The sequence below is a fragment of the Hemicordylus capensis genome, chromosome 6 (genome assembly GCF_027244095.1).
Source record: "Hemicordylus capensis ecotype Gifberg chromosome 6, rHemCap1.1.pri, whole genome shotgun sequence".
NCBI lineage: Eukaryota > Metazoa > Chordata > Lepidosauria > Squamata > Cordylidae > Hemicordylus > Hemicordylus capensis.
Window position 1 is genome coordinate 41,404,079 of NC_069662.1, and position 18,003 is coordinate 41,422,081.

Sequence of the window (18,003 nt, forward strand, 5' to 3'; positions counted from 1 at the left end):
ATGCGTAGTGTGCCTCGGCGGGTAGAGGGGTTGCAGCGCTCTTTTGTTTGGCGGAGGTGGATCGAACGCGAGAGGCCCGTTGTCCAACCGTCTTTCTCTTTTATTTTAAACAAGGCCGGCTTCTCCCGGCTGCTGCTCGCGCCTTCTTCCTCAGCGGCTGCTTGCCTTTTATTTCCCCTCGTGCATTCCTGGTGGGGCTGAACAAGGTAAAACCACACGCGCTCCCGCACACAAACAAACGAAAAAGGGGAGGGGGAGGCTCTCGGGCACATAGCGCGCGCGGGCTATGAGGGCTGGGCGGCCATATTGAGGGGTGGGCTGAGGGGGATGGGGGGGTCATCCTGGGGCAGCAGAGCCACGAGGTGTGCAAAATAGAAGGGAAGATGCTGATCAGAAGGGGGTCCGTCCTGGGGGGGCGGGGGGAGAGGAAGAAACAGGACGGGTACAACACGGGGGGACTCTTTCGCACGTGTGTGGGGTTACAATACAAGGGTACTTGGGATCCCACAGGGTTCTCCAGATTTGTGGCGGGAGGCTGTTGCAAGGGGTGGGGGGCGCGGTGCGGGGAGGCAGGGCAGAAGCGGTGTGCACGAAATTGCAGGGGGGCTCCAGGGGAGTGCAATAGGGAGAGTTGCGGGGAGGGTGGGCATCTGTACATAGATGTGTTGGAGTCGCGGGGGGGGGGGCGAGCGCAGGGTATGCTTCTCAGACTGTGTGTGTGTGTCTGTGTGTTAACAAAGAGGAATCTCAAAAGGGTTGTGTAGGCTGGGACGACTGCTGTAAGAGGCGGGATGGGAGGTGTGTGCATAAAAAGTGGTTAACCCTTTCCGAGTAGGGAGGAAGTCTATAGGATGGAGGAGAAGAAAAAGTTGGGAGGTGGGTCGTCCAGAATGTGAGGGAGTTGTTCCAGAAGTGGTGAGAGAGTGTGGCTCCAAGTGTGTATAATGGAGCAAGAGGGAGACAGGGGTGTTCCTTAAAATACTGTGTGTATGGACGCCAAAGCCTTTTTTTAAAGGGGGGCAGGGAAGATGGAAATTATAGGGCTGGTCTTCTGTGCTGAGCAGCGGAATATTTGGGGAGGGGACTCTGCTTCAGTGGAATGGCTAAGTGGAATGGGGTAAAGTGGTACTTTATTGGGAGAAGTAGTTCTATGAGGAGCTAATGTTGAAGATGGTATTGAAGGACTAGACAAATTTTCTTTGGAAGTAGGATGAGGACTAACATATCAGCCTTCAGGATTTTGGATGTCTAATTTAAACAGAGATAATCCCTCTTACTCCATAATTTGTGTGTCTATTAGTTCACCTTTTTCATAGCGTTTTATGTGTGCACTAGCATATTGTCTGGTCAGCCAGCAATATCCTCTTGCTCCATGAGGGGTGGGCAGACGTCACTTGCCCTCAGCAAGGCCTTGCAGAAATATCCCATAAGCGGACAGACTTCCGCAGCCTTGCTTGCCCCCACCATCACCATCCTAGCTGCTTCCTTGTGTCCATCCATTATCTGGCTCAGGCAGGTGATGGATGGAAGCAGGCTGGAGGAGGAGGGAGCAAAAAAGGTGCTGCTCAGCTCAGTCCATCATCTGCCCGGCTTAGGTGCCACACTTCAATTTCCAGGTGCTTTGGTAAACTACACCTGGGATTTGCTGAGCCCTGAGGTAGTTCACATCTGACCAGGGGTAGCGGGGGTGGGAATTTAGGAGGGATATGTCCTCTGTTCCCCCCCCCCCCACGAATGGTATGAACTTAGTTTACAGACTTGTATACAGTTCTTTAATACAAGTGTTTCCTAGGTAGTGAACAGTTCATTGGAGAGTTGGAATTGCGATTTCTGTGCCAGGTGGGCTGAAGTGTTTCTCAGTAGGCTACCGCACAATAGAGTTCAATGTTTTGTGAGACAATATCAGTTGGAAGGATTTAAAGCCAGGTAAGTGCAGTCAGCTTAAGTGGCACAGCAGGGAAATCCTTGACCAACAAGTAGAAGGTTGCCGGTTCAAATTCCCACTGGTACTATATCGGGCAGCAGCAATACAGGAAGATGCTGCAAGACATCAACTCATACTGCATGAGAGAAGACAATGGTTAATCCCTCCTGTATTCTACCAAAGAAAACAACAGGGCTCTGTGGGCGTCAGGAGTCGAAATTGACTTGATGGCACACTTTACCTTTACTTTTAGTGACTAGTGCACATAGAGTGGGGTGAGCAAACATGGCCCTCCAGCTGTTTCTGGACTATAACTCCCAGCATCCCCAGCCACAATTTATTGAGACTGTAGATGGGAGTTATGGTTCAACCATATCTGGAGGACCAAATGAGCCTACCTCTTACACAGTGAATGGAGATTGCTGAGTAAGGTAGGAGTCTGCATGTGAGTATAATAATAGTGGGTGGATGAAATATTAGTATGCATGCAGACCATGAAGGAGCAGGGAAATATAAGAGGTGAAATCATGGGAAAGTTAATTAACAGTCTTCATGGGTGTACTGTATTGTGAGAGGAGGAGTGAATAATTTGTGAAAGACAGGCTTGCAAATATTGTTGTTAAATATTATTAAAATGTTTGGTTTTTATATACCACTTTCAACAACAAAAACATTTTATATAGCAAAAGAGACGGGAAAATGATTCTGTATCCCAGAAGGGCTCTCAGTCTTAAAACAAACATGCACAGGAGACACCAGCAACAGCCACTGGAGAGATGCTGTGCTGGGCTGAATTGAGAGTTCTTCCTTTCCTGCTAAATCTAATAGAGAACACCACTTTAAAGAGGTGTTTCTTGTCTAGTTAGTAAGAGTACTTTGATGGGAGAGATTGCTTATTGGTGAGAAATGATTGTCTATGCCTAGAAATGAATAAAGGTGGGGGAAGGTGATTTGTAATAAGTGTATGATTTAGTCTGGGCCATAAGCAGATAAACCATGGTTGGTTAAGAAGGAGCTAATAGGTAAGTGTACAATAGGACTGTGCGCTTCAGGAAAGTTGGATTTCCAATGTCAGAAATCCCTGCCCCCATCACCAGGAGGCACTAGAATGTGGAGCAAATGCCCTGGGTAGTGTGGTGATGGTAGCCTTTTAGCTGCCCACCCAGTACTGGTGCAGCAGCAGCTGGGCAGTGCAGTGATTCTCAGGAGCAGGCAGGAAGTGACGGTAGAGTAACCTGATAAGCCTGAGCAGCTGCTGGAAGGACACGCGGGTGGCTGGGGATGATAGTTCTGCTTGTTTCTATGCCCATCCTTCTCCCATGGGAAACACTCTGAGCAGAATTACCATTCCCAGATGCCCATGTGTCCTCCCAGCAGCCACACCGGCTTCCCAGGCTGTCCTGTGTCACTCGCTGTCCGTCCCTGAAGCTCCTGAGAATCTCTGCACTGGCCAGCCACCCCCATGCCAGTGCCGGGTGGGCAGTTAAAGGACTGTCACCGCACTACCAGGGCATTTGCCCTGCAATCTGCCTCCTAGTGGGGGTGGAGGGCAGGGATTTTTGACATTGGTAATCAGACTTTACTGAAGTGCACAATCCTAGTGTGTAATGGCAGTGAAATGAGTCTCGTATTTAGAAAATAGAGAGAATCTCAAGAAATATACCAGGGGAGTGGGGAGGCAACTCCTATGTAGATCTACTCATCTGCATGAAGTTATATTAAATACTTTTATTGAAGCACTTTTTGGGATGCATCCATAAGTGTCACGTGACATTTTGCCATGGCGAATAAGGACACAAGTGGTAAGAAATAGGTATTTTGTATCTTGCTCTTCCTCCAATAAACTCAGAATGCGATATATAGGGCTTGTTCTATTTTATCCTCACAACAGTCATGTGAAGTTGTGACTGGTCCACAGGTAGCTTCTGAAGTATACGAGTAGGGATTTGAAACCATGTCTCCGCAACACGTTCTGCACAGCACCATCCACATGTTCAGTATGCTTAGACATAACATGATTCATCCCATTTAAAGTGGACTGTGTTGGGGGACCTATGTTGATGATAAGCATGGTCGGGCATCCTTTCAGGAGCCCCTCAAGGAATATTAATTTTGCAACTCCTGGAAATGAGTGCTGTTTACTAGCCAAATGCACAGAATTTCTCCAAACTCCTTGGCCATAGGGCCTGCTTATACCAACAAGGGAGACTAGAATAACTCAGAAGGTTGCATGTATCATATTGAAAACTAGCTGCACCAATAAATGGCATCCTGGTCTCACTACTCACTACTACTTTACTATTTTGGCTATGCTAACAGGTTAACTTGCTGCTCCTAGTCACTGGTTTTGTGCAAGAAAGTTGGGAGGTGCAGGGGCACCTGCTTGGTTGCAGTACTAGGGAGGTAGATAAAGGGGCAACACTGGATAAGTGTTTTTGAATGACAGAATGGGGTGCTGAAGCAGCAGCTGCATGAGGCTACAACTGGGTTAGGGAAATGTGAGGGAAGAAAGATCTATAGGGAAAGAGACTGATGGTGGGGAAGAGATGGGAGCAGACCATACTGGTGGTAAAGTTTGTCAGGGCTGCATTATGAGCAGGCATGTTGGCTTTTGCCTAAAAGGTGCTCTGGATCCTGAAGAGTAGACTGCACCACTGAGAGCTGGATTAAAGTAAACTGAGCCCTTGTGAAGCTGCTCCTTGCCTAGTGATAGAGGATGCATCAGTGAATTGAGGTTAAGGCAAAAACTGGAATTGGAGTATTGTTGCAGTGGGATTTGGGCAAATATGTTGGAGGAACCTGTTTTTTCTGATATATTTGCTCCAACCTCAGTGCAACCTTTTTGTTTGCAGAAAGCATTTTGGAGGTAATAGTATGTTTTTGGTTGTATGTTGTACATTATTCCTCTCTCCCCTCATCCCTTCCCCTTGCAGAACACACATGGTGTATATAAATGTCTCAGTTTAGATAACAAGGTGTGTAGAATCGACTAAAATTGTGAAGCTTCGCCTCTGTTCTGCTCCTTTAATCATGGTGGGGGAGTCATTTCTCTCATTGGAATCCTGAGAATCTCTGATTGTACTGAGTGTTTTAAAATAATTCTAATCTTTAAAGCCAATGAGGAATGTGCCTGATATACAGATCTCAAATTAATGCTCAGCTCTCATGACTTCAGAGTCATAATCGGGATAGATAAACGTTAATGATCTTTTTTTAAAGGGGATGTGTTCAAAGTGTCAGCTATACTTTTATTTTATCATAAACTGGTTTAAAATTAGAATTTAAAACAAACGTATAATATCTTAACACTGAATTTATGATCCGTTGCTTTTCTTAGTTTCCTTACAGTTTTCTGTTTTTTTAACTATCTTCATCATACAGCGTAATAGTTCATGTACTCATGGGTTGATACTGGAAACCAGGGACGGGCAAGTTGTCATCAACTGATGCCTCTGCATGTTCTTTTATTTCAGTAGTATGCACAGTAAATACCTGATCTCTGCTCAGTCAGTATTTTAATTATAAATATTTATGATCTGATCTACCAGTCAGAGCATCAATATTTACCTTCAGTCTCTTGAAAAACACTGGGTTAGGGTTCTGGTTCAACCTCTTAACTTCTAGTTGAGATTTTCTCTTCCGTGGGTTGAGACAGGGCAGCTATACGACAAAGGAAAAGGGGCAGATTAAATTAGTATGCATTTTTATTTAGGAAGTATCAAAATAATGCATAGAAATCTTTGTTTGGGACTTAAATTGGTTGGGCAAGAAAGGATGCACCCAGGCCAGAGAGCCCTTGTCCTCAGCTCCTGAAAAGACCAACAGCCTGAGATAGTGTTTTATTAATCTATTATTTGCTTCTTTTAATATTGTAAACTGCTTTGCGTGCCTTTGGCAAGGCAGAAAGGTGGTATAAAAATGTAGTAAATAAATAATTAAATTCCTCACCACCACAAGTATTCTAAATTAATCTAGCCTGTTTGTGTTTCTAGGTACTTAGGGTAATCCCAGTTGAACATTTAGTATCTGATTAGAAATGGAGCTTGTTACACTTTAAACCACATTTATACAAGGTATAATATATTCCTGCTTGTTTTCCCTTTCCCACGGTGCAGCCAAGGTAGCAAGATGTATTTTCCTATATCTTAGACTAAGAAATTCTTAGCCTTGATATGACTATTACTAAACTATGCAAAACTGCATGGAAAATCTGCTTTATTCCTGGGAGGGGAGGAGGATGATGTACAGATTTAGATTGATTGCAAACCAACTATCTATCATGATTTCTCCGTCAAGGACCTTTTGGAAATTCTAGCTTTGTGAATGTGCAGCTAATTCTTGGGATTCTATTCCCCTGAGAACTACAGTTTGCAGGTTTGGGAGGCAAAGCAGACCAGTTCAAGCCTACAGAGAAAGCATGTCCTTAAGAATTCTTCCCCATTCTGCAGCTTTGCACAGGTCTCTCCCTAGCCAACCATTCTTCACTGCAAAGTAGCTCCATTTCCTCTAAACCCTGGCTGTGCTTGACAGCCCCTTTGTCTGCATTTTATCAGACCCCTACTGAGACAAGTGCATCCTCCTGCTGAGAGATGCTTTGCCTGCAGGAGGCCAGTGCAGTTTTCTTTTTCCAGTAGACTGTAACTTTTCATTTTTAGAAGAAACAAGCTGTTTAATCTTCCATGCTTGCTGGGTGCCCTCGTGGTGCCTCCACCAACTCCTGGATTCAACTTTTCCCCATGCCACACGTGTTGTGTGTTGACACACAGATCCTATTGTGTTTGAAAGTGGTGGGAAATTTTTCTTGCACCTGCCATAAAGGGCTAGCCTGAAGAACTTCAGAGCTCTCTGACATGAAAATCAATTCTCTCTGCAGTGCCTGTTCTTTTGGGAAGAAAACATTGGTGCAGAGCTGTCTACAGTTGTGCCAAAGTATTACCATCGACTGTAGCTGGATGCTGCTTGTATATGTCCCACTGCCTTTGCACCCAAGACCTTGACATTTAGGCAACAAAGCAGTCTGGCTTTTACAGCTGGAGCACACTAAGCATATGTGCATAGTTGTGATTGTTGTGGTCACCTTTTTCAGTTTCCCTAAGTACATCCGTAATTTGAATTCTTTATTGGAATTTAGGAGAGCCCTAAAGACCTACCTGTTCGGCCCAGCCTTCCAGTGCTCTTAAATTGTTTTAAAGGGTCTTTGATGTTTGTGAACCGCCCTGAGCTATTTTGTAAGGGCAGTCTAAAAATCGAACAAACAAATAAATAAATAATACTAGGGAGTAATTTCTGGAGCAGTGAGGTAAGGAGGCAAAATGGTGCTGGTGACAGATTCCAGAAGAGTAGCCATATATTAGATGATGTGTTGTATCTCTGCTATTGAGATGTGTTAAACCTATTCTTGCTTACACACATGGGTAGAGATTACAGTGGATCTGTCTCTTCTTTGGTGTAAGTGTTTTGTTAAACAACGTACAGTGATGAAAACAGATACAAGAAAGAAAATATAATCAGAAATGCACATGACAATGACCGACATGCCACACAGGCATGGCTCCATCCTCACAAGCAGCCAAGAAACTAACTGTTCATAAAGCTTGCCTTGAGGACTGTGCAGCCTTCACGGACATATTCCTGGACACAAAAACTACTTTTGCAGGGAGGGGAAAAAACAAAAATCGTTTCCCCTCCCTGCACACTGAGTTGTGAATTGCTCCCCCCCCCCCGCCCCGTTACTGCTGCTCACTGTTGTGAGGCAAACACAGTTAGCTTCCTGGCTGCTTCCTAGAACAGAGCTCATACTCTACACTGCCTGTGTGTTATGTCAGCCAGCCAGTCCATAATAAGAACAATACAAATGAAAAACTGTATGCATGTGACCTAAAGGGGGGGGACGGGACCCTATCAGGTATTCACATCTGATGAAATAAGATCTTCATCAGATCATGAAGCTTATGTTAGAATTTCATCTTTAAAGTGTCTCAAATCTATTCTCTTGAAAATTGACAGTTGCAGCTTTCCAGTCTGCAGTTCCCATCCTGATGTTTGTGTTGGTTGGTTTGTGTCTCCCTCTACCAGCCTCCTTTAAACCGCAAAACTGGCGAGCACAATGGGAAAAAAGCAGAACAAGAAGAAAGTGGAGGAAGTCCTAGAAGAAGAGGAAGAAGAATATGTGGTGGAGAAGGTCCTTGACAGGCGAGTGGTGAAAGGCAAAGTGGAGTACCTGCTCAAGTGGAAAGGCTTCTCAGAGTAAGGCTGCTTTCTCTTTTATCCAATTTTGTAAATCTGTTCTCATTAGTTAATAGCCAATAACATTAGTGGCCTGCTTACCAGGTTTCCCTCTAAGGTGTGTACGTGCAGCAACCCCTGGGCCCCCACACAGCAGTTTCTGGGAGGCACATAGTCTCTGCTGCACCCGCCACTGCCGCCCAACTGCCCAGGACCTCATTTCCCCAGCTGGGAAGGGAAACATTGCCCCATTTCCCCCTCTTCCTGGCTGCGCTGTCGCCATCTCCCCCTTTCCTCCCAGCTGGGCCTCGGCCGCCACCTCCATAGGAGGAGGGATGGCAGCTCCCCCAGGCAGCCCAGAGCTGGGGTAAAAAAATTGGTTTTTTTTAATTGCAATTTTAAAAACTTTTTTACCCCAGTCTCTCTGGGCTGCCAGGTGGGAGCCGCTGTTGCCGCCCATCCTCCTCCCTCCATTAATTATTTCTGGGGGCATGGGGAAATTAAAAAATATACATTGTTTCCCTGTGAGAGTGAGAGAGAGGATGTTGTGTGCATGTTGCCTTGATAGTGCCGTCCAGAATAAAACTCTTTCTGCTCACTGGTGATACAAATTAGAGGGAATACTGCTGCTTACCTACATGCTAGTCATTTGTGTCACATCCGTGGCTTGAAAGATCCAGCTCTTTCAGTCTGCCAAATCTTCCCTGTCTTGTCACCCAAAGCATTTCTTAATCACCACAGCCAAGTGGCTCTGCACAAGCATGCTTTGCATTTTGTATCCTGCTCTGTATATGCCTGGAGCGGTGGATACTTCAGATGGAACACAACCCATCTCCTCTTCCTGTTTTAGAGAGACTGGCAAAGGAATCTGGGAACAGGTGTGGGATCTCCTTTATCTCCTCCAAAGTTCTTTCTGCCTTAGCCTTGGAGATACCTGCTTAGGTTCTAGTCTAGCTGTTATTGGAGAGACTTAATGAATCCTCATGCGTTAATGGGTACTTGAATATATATTTGAATGTAACAGATGTTTCAGCCTCTGAACAAATAGACACTCGTTACTTTTGTCCTATGGAGTCGTGTGGGGGGGATGATCTGCTAACTATAGGCCTATGGTGTCCATGTCTGGTAGCACTCTAGGAAGGTAGGAGAGGGGACTGTCTTGCCTAAAAGCATTTATCTGTTTGCTGATTTTAAAAACAGGTGTGCTTGTTCAGACATAGGTAGCACTTGCTGCAGAAGGCATCTTTGTCTGCTCTTCCACTTTCTTTCCTTCTCTGATAATGCATATCTAGATGCATCTCAGGAGTTCAGGATTAGAATAGAATAACAGACAGCTGAAACCCTGATAGCTTCACTGTACCCCAGTCATTCCTGTTTTGCCTATATTCTGTTGCACTCCATAGGATTCGAGTCAGACAGTGCTACATGATTAGGTTTGGTCACATGTATGGTGGTGGTGGTGAGGTCTGCTGTTGCAGCCCCAGAAATCTCAGCAGTTGAGAATCTCAGCCAGGATTCTGGATTCCTGCATAAGATGCTTCTGGTTACCAAATTTTGCAGTTTTAATTCTTCCTCACCCCTAGAAAATTCATTACTGTTTATATGTATCAAGAATTACCAGACCCTATATCTAGGCAAAGTATTTTATTCTGCTGAGACTAAGCAAGTGATGGAAGCATGCAGCAAAATGACCCTTTTGCATAAGAAGCTCTTCTTACACAATCTGGTATTTTGCAGTCTTGCCCAGCTAATGAGAGTTCTGTGGTTGCAGTGAAGATAACACGTGGGAGCCAGAGGAGAACCTTGACTGCCCTGACCTCATTGCCGAGTTCCTGCAGTCCCAGAAAACAGCTCACGAGAGTGACAAGTCAGAGGGAAGCAAGCGCAAGGCTGAGTCTGATTCTGAGGACAGGGGGGAGGAGAGCAGACCAAAGAAAAAGAAAGAAGAGGTAAGGCAGATTCTTTCAAGAACTGTGGCCAGCAAGGGCTGCTTACAGCTGGCAATTCAAGACAGACAAAAAAGGGCTGTTTTTAACCTGAAGTACAGTAGTGGTTGAGAAAGAGGACAGATCTTTATTGTAGAGCTGAATAACTTGGAGTTCCATGCAGTACAACAATGCTGCCTCAGCAGGGGCCTTCAGGAAGATAGTTGCCACAGTCTCTTGCCTGTGGTACTGCTTGAGCCAGTCTCCCCGTAAAGCTTCAGCTTGCAGCCCATCTACATCTTCATGCAGGGATGTTTATGCATGCATTACCAGGTTTGTGAATATACCTTAATATCTTCTAGCTGTCTCCTCTGCACCTAGTATTGTGTTTCCACTAGGTCTGTGTATTGGAGTGTCCAATTCAGAATGTGTATTATATGTTGGCATCACCCAGCAGTGGTGCTTTTAGCATGGCCTATTCCACGCAGTACCTGCACTGGAAATGGCAGGTACTGCATAGATCTGACCATGCTGAGAGTGCCCATCTCTGTGTGGCACCAGGGTTGTGGTACACATTTGTTGAAATTGGACATTCTGATACATGGGTCTAGTGTCCATGTGATACACAAGGGTGCTGGAAGCAAAAGGCCATGGCCCTAGTCATGCTATTCCTGTGTGACTAGCTTGAGAGCAGCAGCCCATGTGCCCAGTACTTTGGATATTTAAAAAAAAAAAAATTGCCATCAATTTTGCCTGTATAGTCCATCTAACCATTTTCTTTTGAGGTAATAAAAACAGCATGTTTCAACTATACTGTAGGGATTGTCTGTCTGTGTTTTTCTTTAACAACCCAAATACCTGCACAGACGTGTTCTTCCAAATTTGCACTTCTCTTCTGCCTGGTCCTCCCACCGCTCTTTCCATTCTTTCCTGTTTGTTCAGCTCATGCTTTGTTCATTCTCTCCTGAATGAACAGCTCCCTGTTCTGCCATTAATTCTCCTCTCCGCATTTTCATCAGTTGCTACTCCTGGCCTTCTTTTGCCACACAGTACTGTGGTCGCCAGGAGTCTACACCGACTCGAGGGCACACTTTACTTTTACTCCTATTGTCATCTTCTCCTTCCCTCCTTTAACTTTTTTGTTCTTTCTTAGAGCCAAGCCCTCTTTCCTCCTCTTTTTCCCCACTCAACATTTCCAATTCTCTCTCTCCCCATTTCCTTTTCTCTTTGTTCTGTTATTCTTCCCCCTTCTCTCTAAAAGCCTTCCTTCGATACATGGCTTAAATTTGTTAGGGCTTCCCAGAATACAGCTGGGGAAACTTTTAGTGCTAGGGCTCAGCTCCACAAGGTATCTATACTAGTATGAATGCAAAGATTTTTACATGATCTCCACTGCATGTTAAGGTTATCTGTGGAGGTCTGTCTCCAGTTACCACCAGTTCGTTTGGTGGCAACTCAGAGGGCAGGCCTTCTCTGTAGCTGCTCCTGGGCTGTGGAATGCACGCCCAGCAGAAATTCGTAATCTTAATTCTTTACTGTCCTTCAAGAGAGCCCTTAAAACCCATCTGTTTGGCCTGGCCTTTCAGGGTTTTTAATTTGTTTTAATTGTTTTAATGTTAACCTGGTTTTCAGGGTTTTAATTGTTTTGATAGTTTAATTGTTTTTTAAGATGTTTTTAAATTGGTGTTTATATTTGTATTTTTGTTTTAATTGTTTTCAATGATTTTTGTTTTTTAATTGTAAACTGCCCTGAGCCATTTCGGAAGGGCAGTATAAAAATCGAATAAATAAATAAGATGAAAGGTTCTGATTTGGCTCACTGCCAGGGACTTCCAGCTAGGCTTGAGCCCTGGCACCTCTCCATTCAAATCAAGGAACAGACCAGCATGCATCACCAATAATGGGATCTCTTCTCTCTTACTGGCATGAACATTTCTGTCTCTCCCTTTGGACCGCAAAGCTGGCTCCTCTCTGGCAAACATTTTTGCGCCCCCAGGCAAAGGAATTGATTGTTTATTTTATTATTTATTACACTTGTAAACCGCCCCATCCAGAGGCTCCAGGCAGTGCACAACTAGTTTAAAAAACATAAAAACAAACATTTTAAATACACTACTTAAAACACTATAAAAACAATTTTAACACAATTTATAATCAATTAAAATACTTTAAAACAATTTAAAAACCTTGGAAGGCCAGGCCAAACAAGCAAGTCTTTAAGGCCAACCGCAAACCTGAACTGTGGATATCTACTAGGAGTGCATTCGATAGGTCAGGAGCAGCTACAGAGAAGACCCAGTTTCAAGTCACCACCAGATGTACTGGTGGTAACTGGAGATGGACCTCTCCAGATGACCTGGAATCATAATTGTGTGAAAATGCTGAGAATTTTATTAGAGATCTCAAACCCTTTCACAGTGCTAGAATTTATAATGATCCTTGGTGCAGCACCAATGCAGCACTTAAAAATTGAAATTGGTTTAATTCTTACAATGTTTATATGTATTTACATGTAAATACACACAAAGTATGCTCTCTGATTTGGGCATTCAGTTGTGCAAATCAGGCTTGATGCCCAGATTTTCTCTGTGCCACTTCCTAAAGACAACTACAGATGGTCCCATATTGTTCTTCAGGCTGAGAAACCTCGAGGCTTTGCAAGAGGGTTTGAACCAGAGCGGATTATTGGTGCCACAGATTCCAGTGGAGAGCTCATGTTCCTGATGAAATGGTGAGTCCCAGGCTTTTGCATTTTTTCCTTTTTGTATCCCCAACCAGACATGAGGGTTATGCCATGGAAATCTTGACAGGAAAATTTGAGGGGATGCTGCTGCTTAATAGTGTGAGTGTTCATGGTGCCTTAATAGCATGGGGGTCCATGGTTTGGGCCCACAGGTAGGATCGTTGTTCTTCCAGCGTTAAAATTTGGACACTGTCCTAGCTACAATATGCATTTTACTTGCAGTCTGGTGACTTTGCAAACTCTTGAATTTTTCTTCCTTTAGCTTTCTGCTGAAAAGAATGTTGGAATAAACTAATTTGGAGGGGAAATTCTAATCTTCAAGACTAGTTTATATAAAAATTGGAAGCGGACTTCTTGGTTGTATCGGGTACAATTATCACTTGAAAGCATCCTGTGTTCATAAGTTAAAATGACTGATTCTCTCAACCTATTTCCACAACTCATCCATCCTTGAGGAAGTGCATGGAGCAGGCAGATACAGGACTGTTAAGCCCTACATTACACTTTGCACTGTGAACTAGGGATGGGGCATCTTCTCACCTTCCAAGTTCTGAATTTCTGGCTGGTGGTTGGGTGTACTGGTCCTTAAATGCTCAGGCACCTCAGAGTGACCGGATTGTGTGGTTTTGGATTGTTGGGTTTTTATTACTGCCAACTTCATCCAGATACATTGGGAAGTCTGATAAGATTGTGAAAAGGGTGGGATAAGCTAAACATTTGTCTCTATTTGATCAAACATCAGTAGATCTCAGTCCGTTTCTGGGCCTAATTCAAAGTGCTGGTTTTACCTATAAAGCCCTAAACAGCTTGGGATTATCTTACTTACCTGAGAGAGAGCACCTTGCCACCTTATGTCCCAACTTAAACCTTAAGAACCTTTCTGGGGCCCTGCTCAGAGTGCCTCTGCCAAATGAACTGAGGCAAGTGGCTACTAGGGAGAGGGCCTTTTCAGTGGTGGCACCACATCTATGGAATAACCTTGATAGTGAGGCTCGCCTGACATCATCTCTGTTCTTTTAGATGCTAGGTGAAAACCTTTCTGTTCACTCAGGCTTTAAAAAATAAATTTAAACAACAAAATTTTGCATCATATTTTATATTGTAATTTGTCTTGTTTTATGTGTTGGATGCTTTTACCATTGTGTTGTGAGCTGCCCAAAGAACAAATTGTTATGGGGTGGCGAACAACATTTTAAAAAATTATTATTAGCTCTACATTAAGTTCAGCAGTATGGTTCTTCACTTCTGTTTACACTGCCACCTTTGTGGGGATTGTGTTGCTTCTGTTACCTCCTTTGTCCTGTACTGGGAAGGAAAACTGGTAGGGATGTGCACAGAACCACGGAGGCGTGGTCCGGCACTGGGGGGAGTGTGGCTTTAAGGGCAGGAGGGTAGTACTTACCCCTCCTGCTGCTTTTCCCCCTCCGGCGCTGCACTTTGGTGCAAAGTTTTTGGGGCGGCAGAGTTCCTCCCTGCTGCCCCTGCTCCCATCGTTGTCTGGAATAAGGAGAAGTTGCCGCCATGCATGCACCCATCGCAGTGCGTGCGCACCCGTTGCCGCCATGCGCGCGCCGCAACGGGTGCATGTGTGGTGGCAACTTCTCCTTATTCCAGACAACCACTGGGCGGCAGGGAGGAACTCTGCCGCCCCAAAAACTTTGCACCAAAGTGCAGCGCAGGAGGGGGAAAAGCGGCGGGAGGGGTAAGTACTACCCTCCCGCCCTTAAAGCACTCCTCCACCACCACCCCCAGTGCTGGACCGGCCAATTCCAAACTGGTCCGGAGGCTTCTTACATGGCCCCAGACCAGTTCCGTGCACACTCAACAGTGGCTGTGCCCATATTCCCTTGCATTGTGTAAGCAGGATGGGATGCAACCTTTGAAAAGGGCAATGCTGAGCTGTTTTTTAAAGCAAAATAATAGTGGGTAGTGTTTCAGAGCTATCCCCACAATATCCCTCAAGCTTCTTGGGGCAAAATGGCACTTAACTATTGCTGGATTGTGCAGCAGTAATCTTAACTGTTCTTAAGGTTATTCATGTACACATTGAATAGCAATATGTACATTTTTAGGCTGCTTCTGAATTCCCAGAAGCTAGGAACATAGGAAGCTGCCATATACTGAGTCAGACCATTGGTCTATCTAGCTCAGTATTGTCCACACAGACTGGCAGCGGCTTCTCCAAGGTTGCAGGCAGCAATCTCTCTCAGCCCTATCTTGGAGATGCCAGGGAGGGAACTCGGAATCTTCTACTTGTTCCAGAGTGGCTCCATCCCCTAAGGGGACTATCTTACAGTGCTCACACTTCTAGTCTCCCATTCATATGCAACCAGGGTGGACCTTGCTTAGCTAAGGGGACAAGTCATGCTTGCTACCACAAGACCAGCTCTTCTCTGTACTACTTTGTGAAGAAGATAAAAACTAAAGATAATGGGAGAATTTTAAAAAAATTATGCATAGTAGGTATTCTGATATGACGGCTCTTTCAGCCATCTGTATTTGTCAAAACTGATGCAGCTTCATGCTTTGCTTCTGGGTTAAATCCGCTTGTTCCTTTCTATGCATGGCTCTGTAGGAAGAACTCTGATGAAGCTGACCTGGTCCCCGCCAAGGAAGCAAACATTAAATGCCCACAAGTGGTCATCTCGTTCTATGAGGAGAGGCTGACATGGCACTCCTACCCTTCAGAGGACGATGACAAGAAGGATGACAAGAACTAAACTTCCTGCTCTTCTGTCCCCATCCCTCCTCTGGCCGACTTTTGTATTAAAACATCAGACTGTGGGTTTGAGCGTGAATGAGAGGAAGCAGACAGGCCCTTAACTGAGGAGGCTGGGGAAGATGCCCACTGTAGAAACAGGACAACTTCTATGCCCTCAACAAGCTGCTCCTTCCTTCCTTCTCATGTATACATGGGGATGGAGGGTAGAACGGCTGTTACCCAACTGTTCCTTGCTTGGGGGATGAAGCAAAAACAACTCCACACAGGACGGAGCCTGGAGGTTGGACAGGCTGCCAAAAGGGACAGCAGGTGGAGGCTTCGAAGACCATCTCTCCGACTCACAGCCTTCCTCCCCAATAGTGTTAACTGCATTTTTACAGCTTAGCATGTGTGTAGATTTTCTTTTTTCCTCTTTTTTCCTTTTTTCTTTTCTTTTGGCTATTATTGGTGTATCATTGGGGGTGGGAAGGGGAGGGTACCTTCTGACTGAATTGAGATAGGGAGTGATTCGGAGTGTTTTGTATCCAGAATCACAACTCTGACAAAATACATGTCTCTTATTGGAAGTGGTATCAACTGCTGCTAATGGAGAGGCCAGAACGTACATGTCTTTAGTGTTAAAGTTACCATTTCATGAGACTTCAACCATGAATACAGCTGGCTACCAGATTAATTTTCACTTGACCTGTAAAGTTGGAGAGGAGGAGCATCCTCAGATGTTTTGGCCTGCTAGTTCTAGTGAAGGCACTTTGTCCCCAAATTACATGGCAAAGTTTTCTTATAGTATTACTATTTCTGCATCTTTACTTTCTATCCAACCAGCACCCGTGGGGTCCTGTCTCTCCCCCCCCCCCCGGACTTTAAGCTTTCTCTAAGAGAATCCAGATGTTTTGTGGAAGGAAAGCTGGGATGAAATCTACCCCTACAGCACAATGTAGATTTCAAACCATTCTGTAAACAGCTGTCTTCTCTTCAGACTTGGGCATTAGTGATTGCTTTCCTTGCCCTGGTCCTCCACTGAGATCATTTTCAATCTAGTAGATTTATTTGTTTTTACAAAGGACATAATTTTACCTCTGAATGTGCTCACACCCCAGCAAGCCACCAACTCCTCCTCCTCCTCCACAGGGTGGTATGTATGTAGAACTGTATTGTACAAACCTTTTTTAAAATAAAGCATGTGTTTTAGGTTTCTGTGAAAATGTTGTCTAAAACATAAGTGTTTGAATTTTAACTTCATACTGAACTGTCTTTTTGTCTCAATAAAACTTTAGATTTATAATCCTGATCTTCTTTTTTCCTCTTCCTCTAGCCAAGGCCTGTCTTTCACGTATCTCCCAATGTGAAGAGGTGTAGCCAGGATTTGAGAAAGGAGACAGTGGCTGATATTCCGCACAATGTTACATGGTGGAACATAAAATTTGCGCAAGTGCAAAAAATTGTATAATGGCTGCACTGTCACGCAACTCTGCATGTTTTGCACTTGTAACTGGGCAAGCATTGTTCCACCTTTGCAATAAAACATCTGGTTTGGTTTGGTTCTAATTTTTTCCAGTGATGAGGATAGGGCTGTGATTGATCTGAAGGAGGTGATAACTTTTTTGCTGTGGGCCATTTTTGCAATTACAACAACAAATATTTATATACCACTAAAAGTTTTCAAAGCAGCTTACATAAAGAAATAATAAATAAGATGGCTCCCTGTCCCCAAAGGGCTCACAATCTAAAAATTGTATCTGGGTTATTCTGGATATCTGTTAATGGATACAAATAAATTGTATCCAGATGCTTTCCTGTGGGTAAGAAAATTTGGAGGTGGGGGGAACGACACATTAAAAACAGCCTATGAGGAAAGGGTTAAATCTTCTACCAGCACCACTCTGAAATATCGGACTTCTGAAAAGTATACAGTGTACTGTGCTTGATTGGCCAGCAAACTCGCCTGACCTGACCCTATAGAGAATCTATGGGGTATTGTCAAGAGAAGGATGAGAGACATGAGACCAAACAATGCAGAAGAGCTGAAGGCCGCTAATGAAGCATCCTGGTCTTCCATAATACCTCATCAGTGCCACAGGCTGATAGCATCCATGCCACGCCGCATTGAGGCAGTAATTGCTGCAAAAGGGGCCCAAACCAAGTACTGAATACATATGCATGCTTATACTTTTCAGAGGTCCGATATTCTATTCTACAATCCTTGTCGTCTTGGTTCCATGTAATATTCTAATTTTCTGAGATTGTGGATTTGGGGTTTTCATGAGCTGTACGCCATGATCATCACAATTATAACAAATTAAGGCTTGACTTATCTCGCTTTGCATATAATGCGTTTGTCTCATATATTAGTTTCACCTTTTAATTTGCATTACTGAAATTAATGGACTTTTGCACGATATTCTAATTTTCCGAGTTTCACCTGTAGGAAGGTGCTGAAAGGCATCTCATACTGTGCAGGAGAAGG

At 44.4% G+C, this 18,003-nt stretch overlaps 1 protein-coding gene across 5 annotated transcripts; it reads left to right on the forward strand.

Moving 5' to 3' along the window:
• Window positions 1-27: 27 nt before the first annotated feature.
• CBX1 (chromobox 1) lies at window positions 28-16,821 on the forward strand. 5 transcript variants are annotated; one of them, XM_053263995.1, is made up of 7 exons: window positions 235-362; window positions 1,793-1,926; window positions 3,662-3,726; window positions 8,000-8,170; window positions 9,921-10,098; window positions 12,711-12,805; window positions 15,393-16,821. In XM_053263995.1, the coding sequence occupies exons 4-7, from the start codon at window positions 8,031-8,033 to the stop codon at window positions 15,535-15,537; spliced, it is 558 nt and encodes a 185-aa protein (XP_053119970.1). In that variant the 5' UTR covers window positions 235-362; window positions 1,793-1,926; window positions 3,662-3,726; window positions 8,000-8,030; the 3' UTR covers window positions 15,538-16,821. The 5 variants fall into 5 exon arrangements, with proteins under 5 accessions (XP_053119967.1, XP_053119970.1, XP_053119969.1 ...); XM_053263994.1 differs by lacking the exon at window positions 3,662-3,726 and adding an exon at window positions 5,917-5,997; XM_053263993.1 differs by lacking the exon at window positions 3,662-3,726 and having other exon boundaries at window positions 236-362.
• The last annotated feature ends 1,182 nt before the right edge of the window (window positions 16,822-18,003 follow it).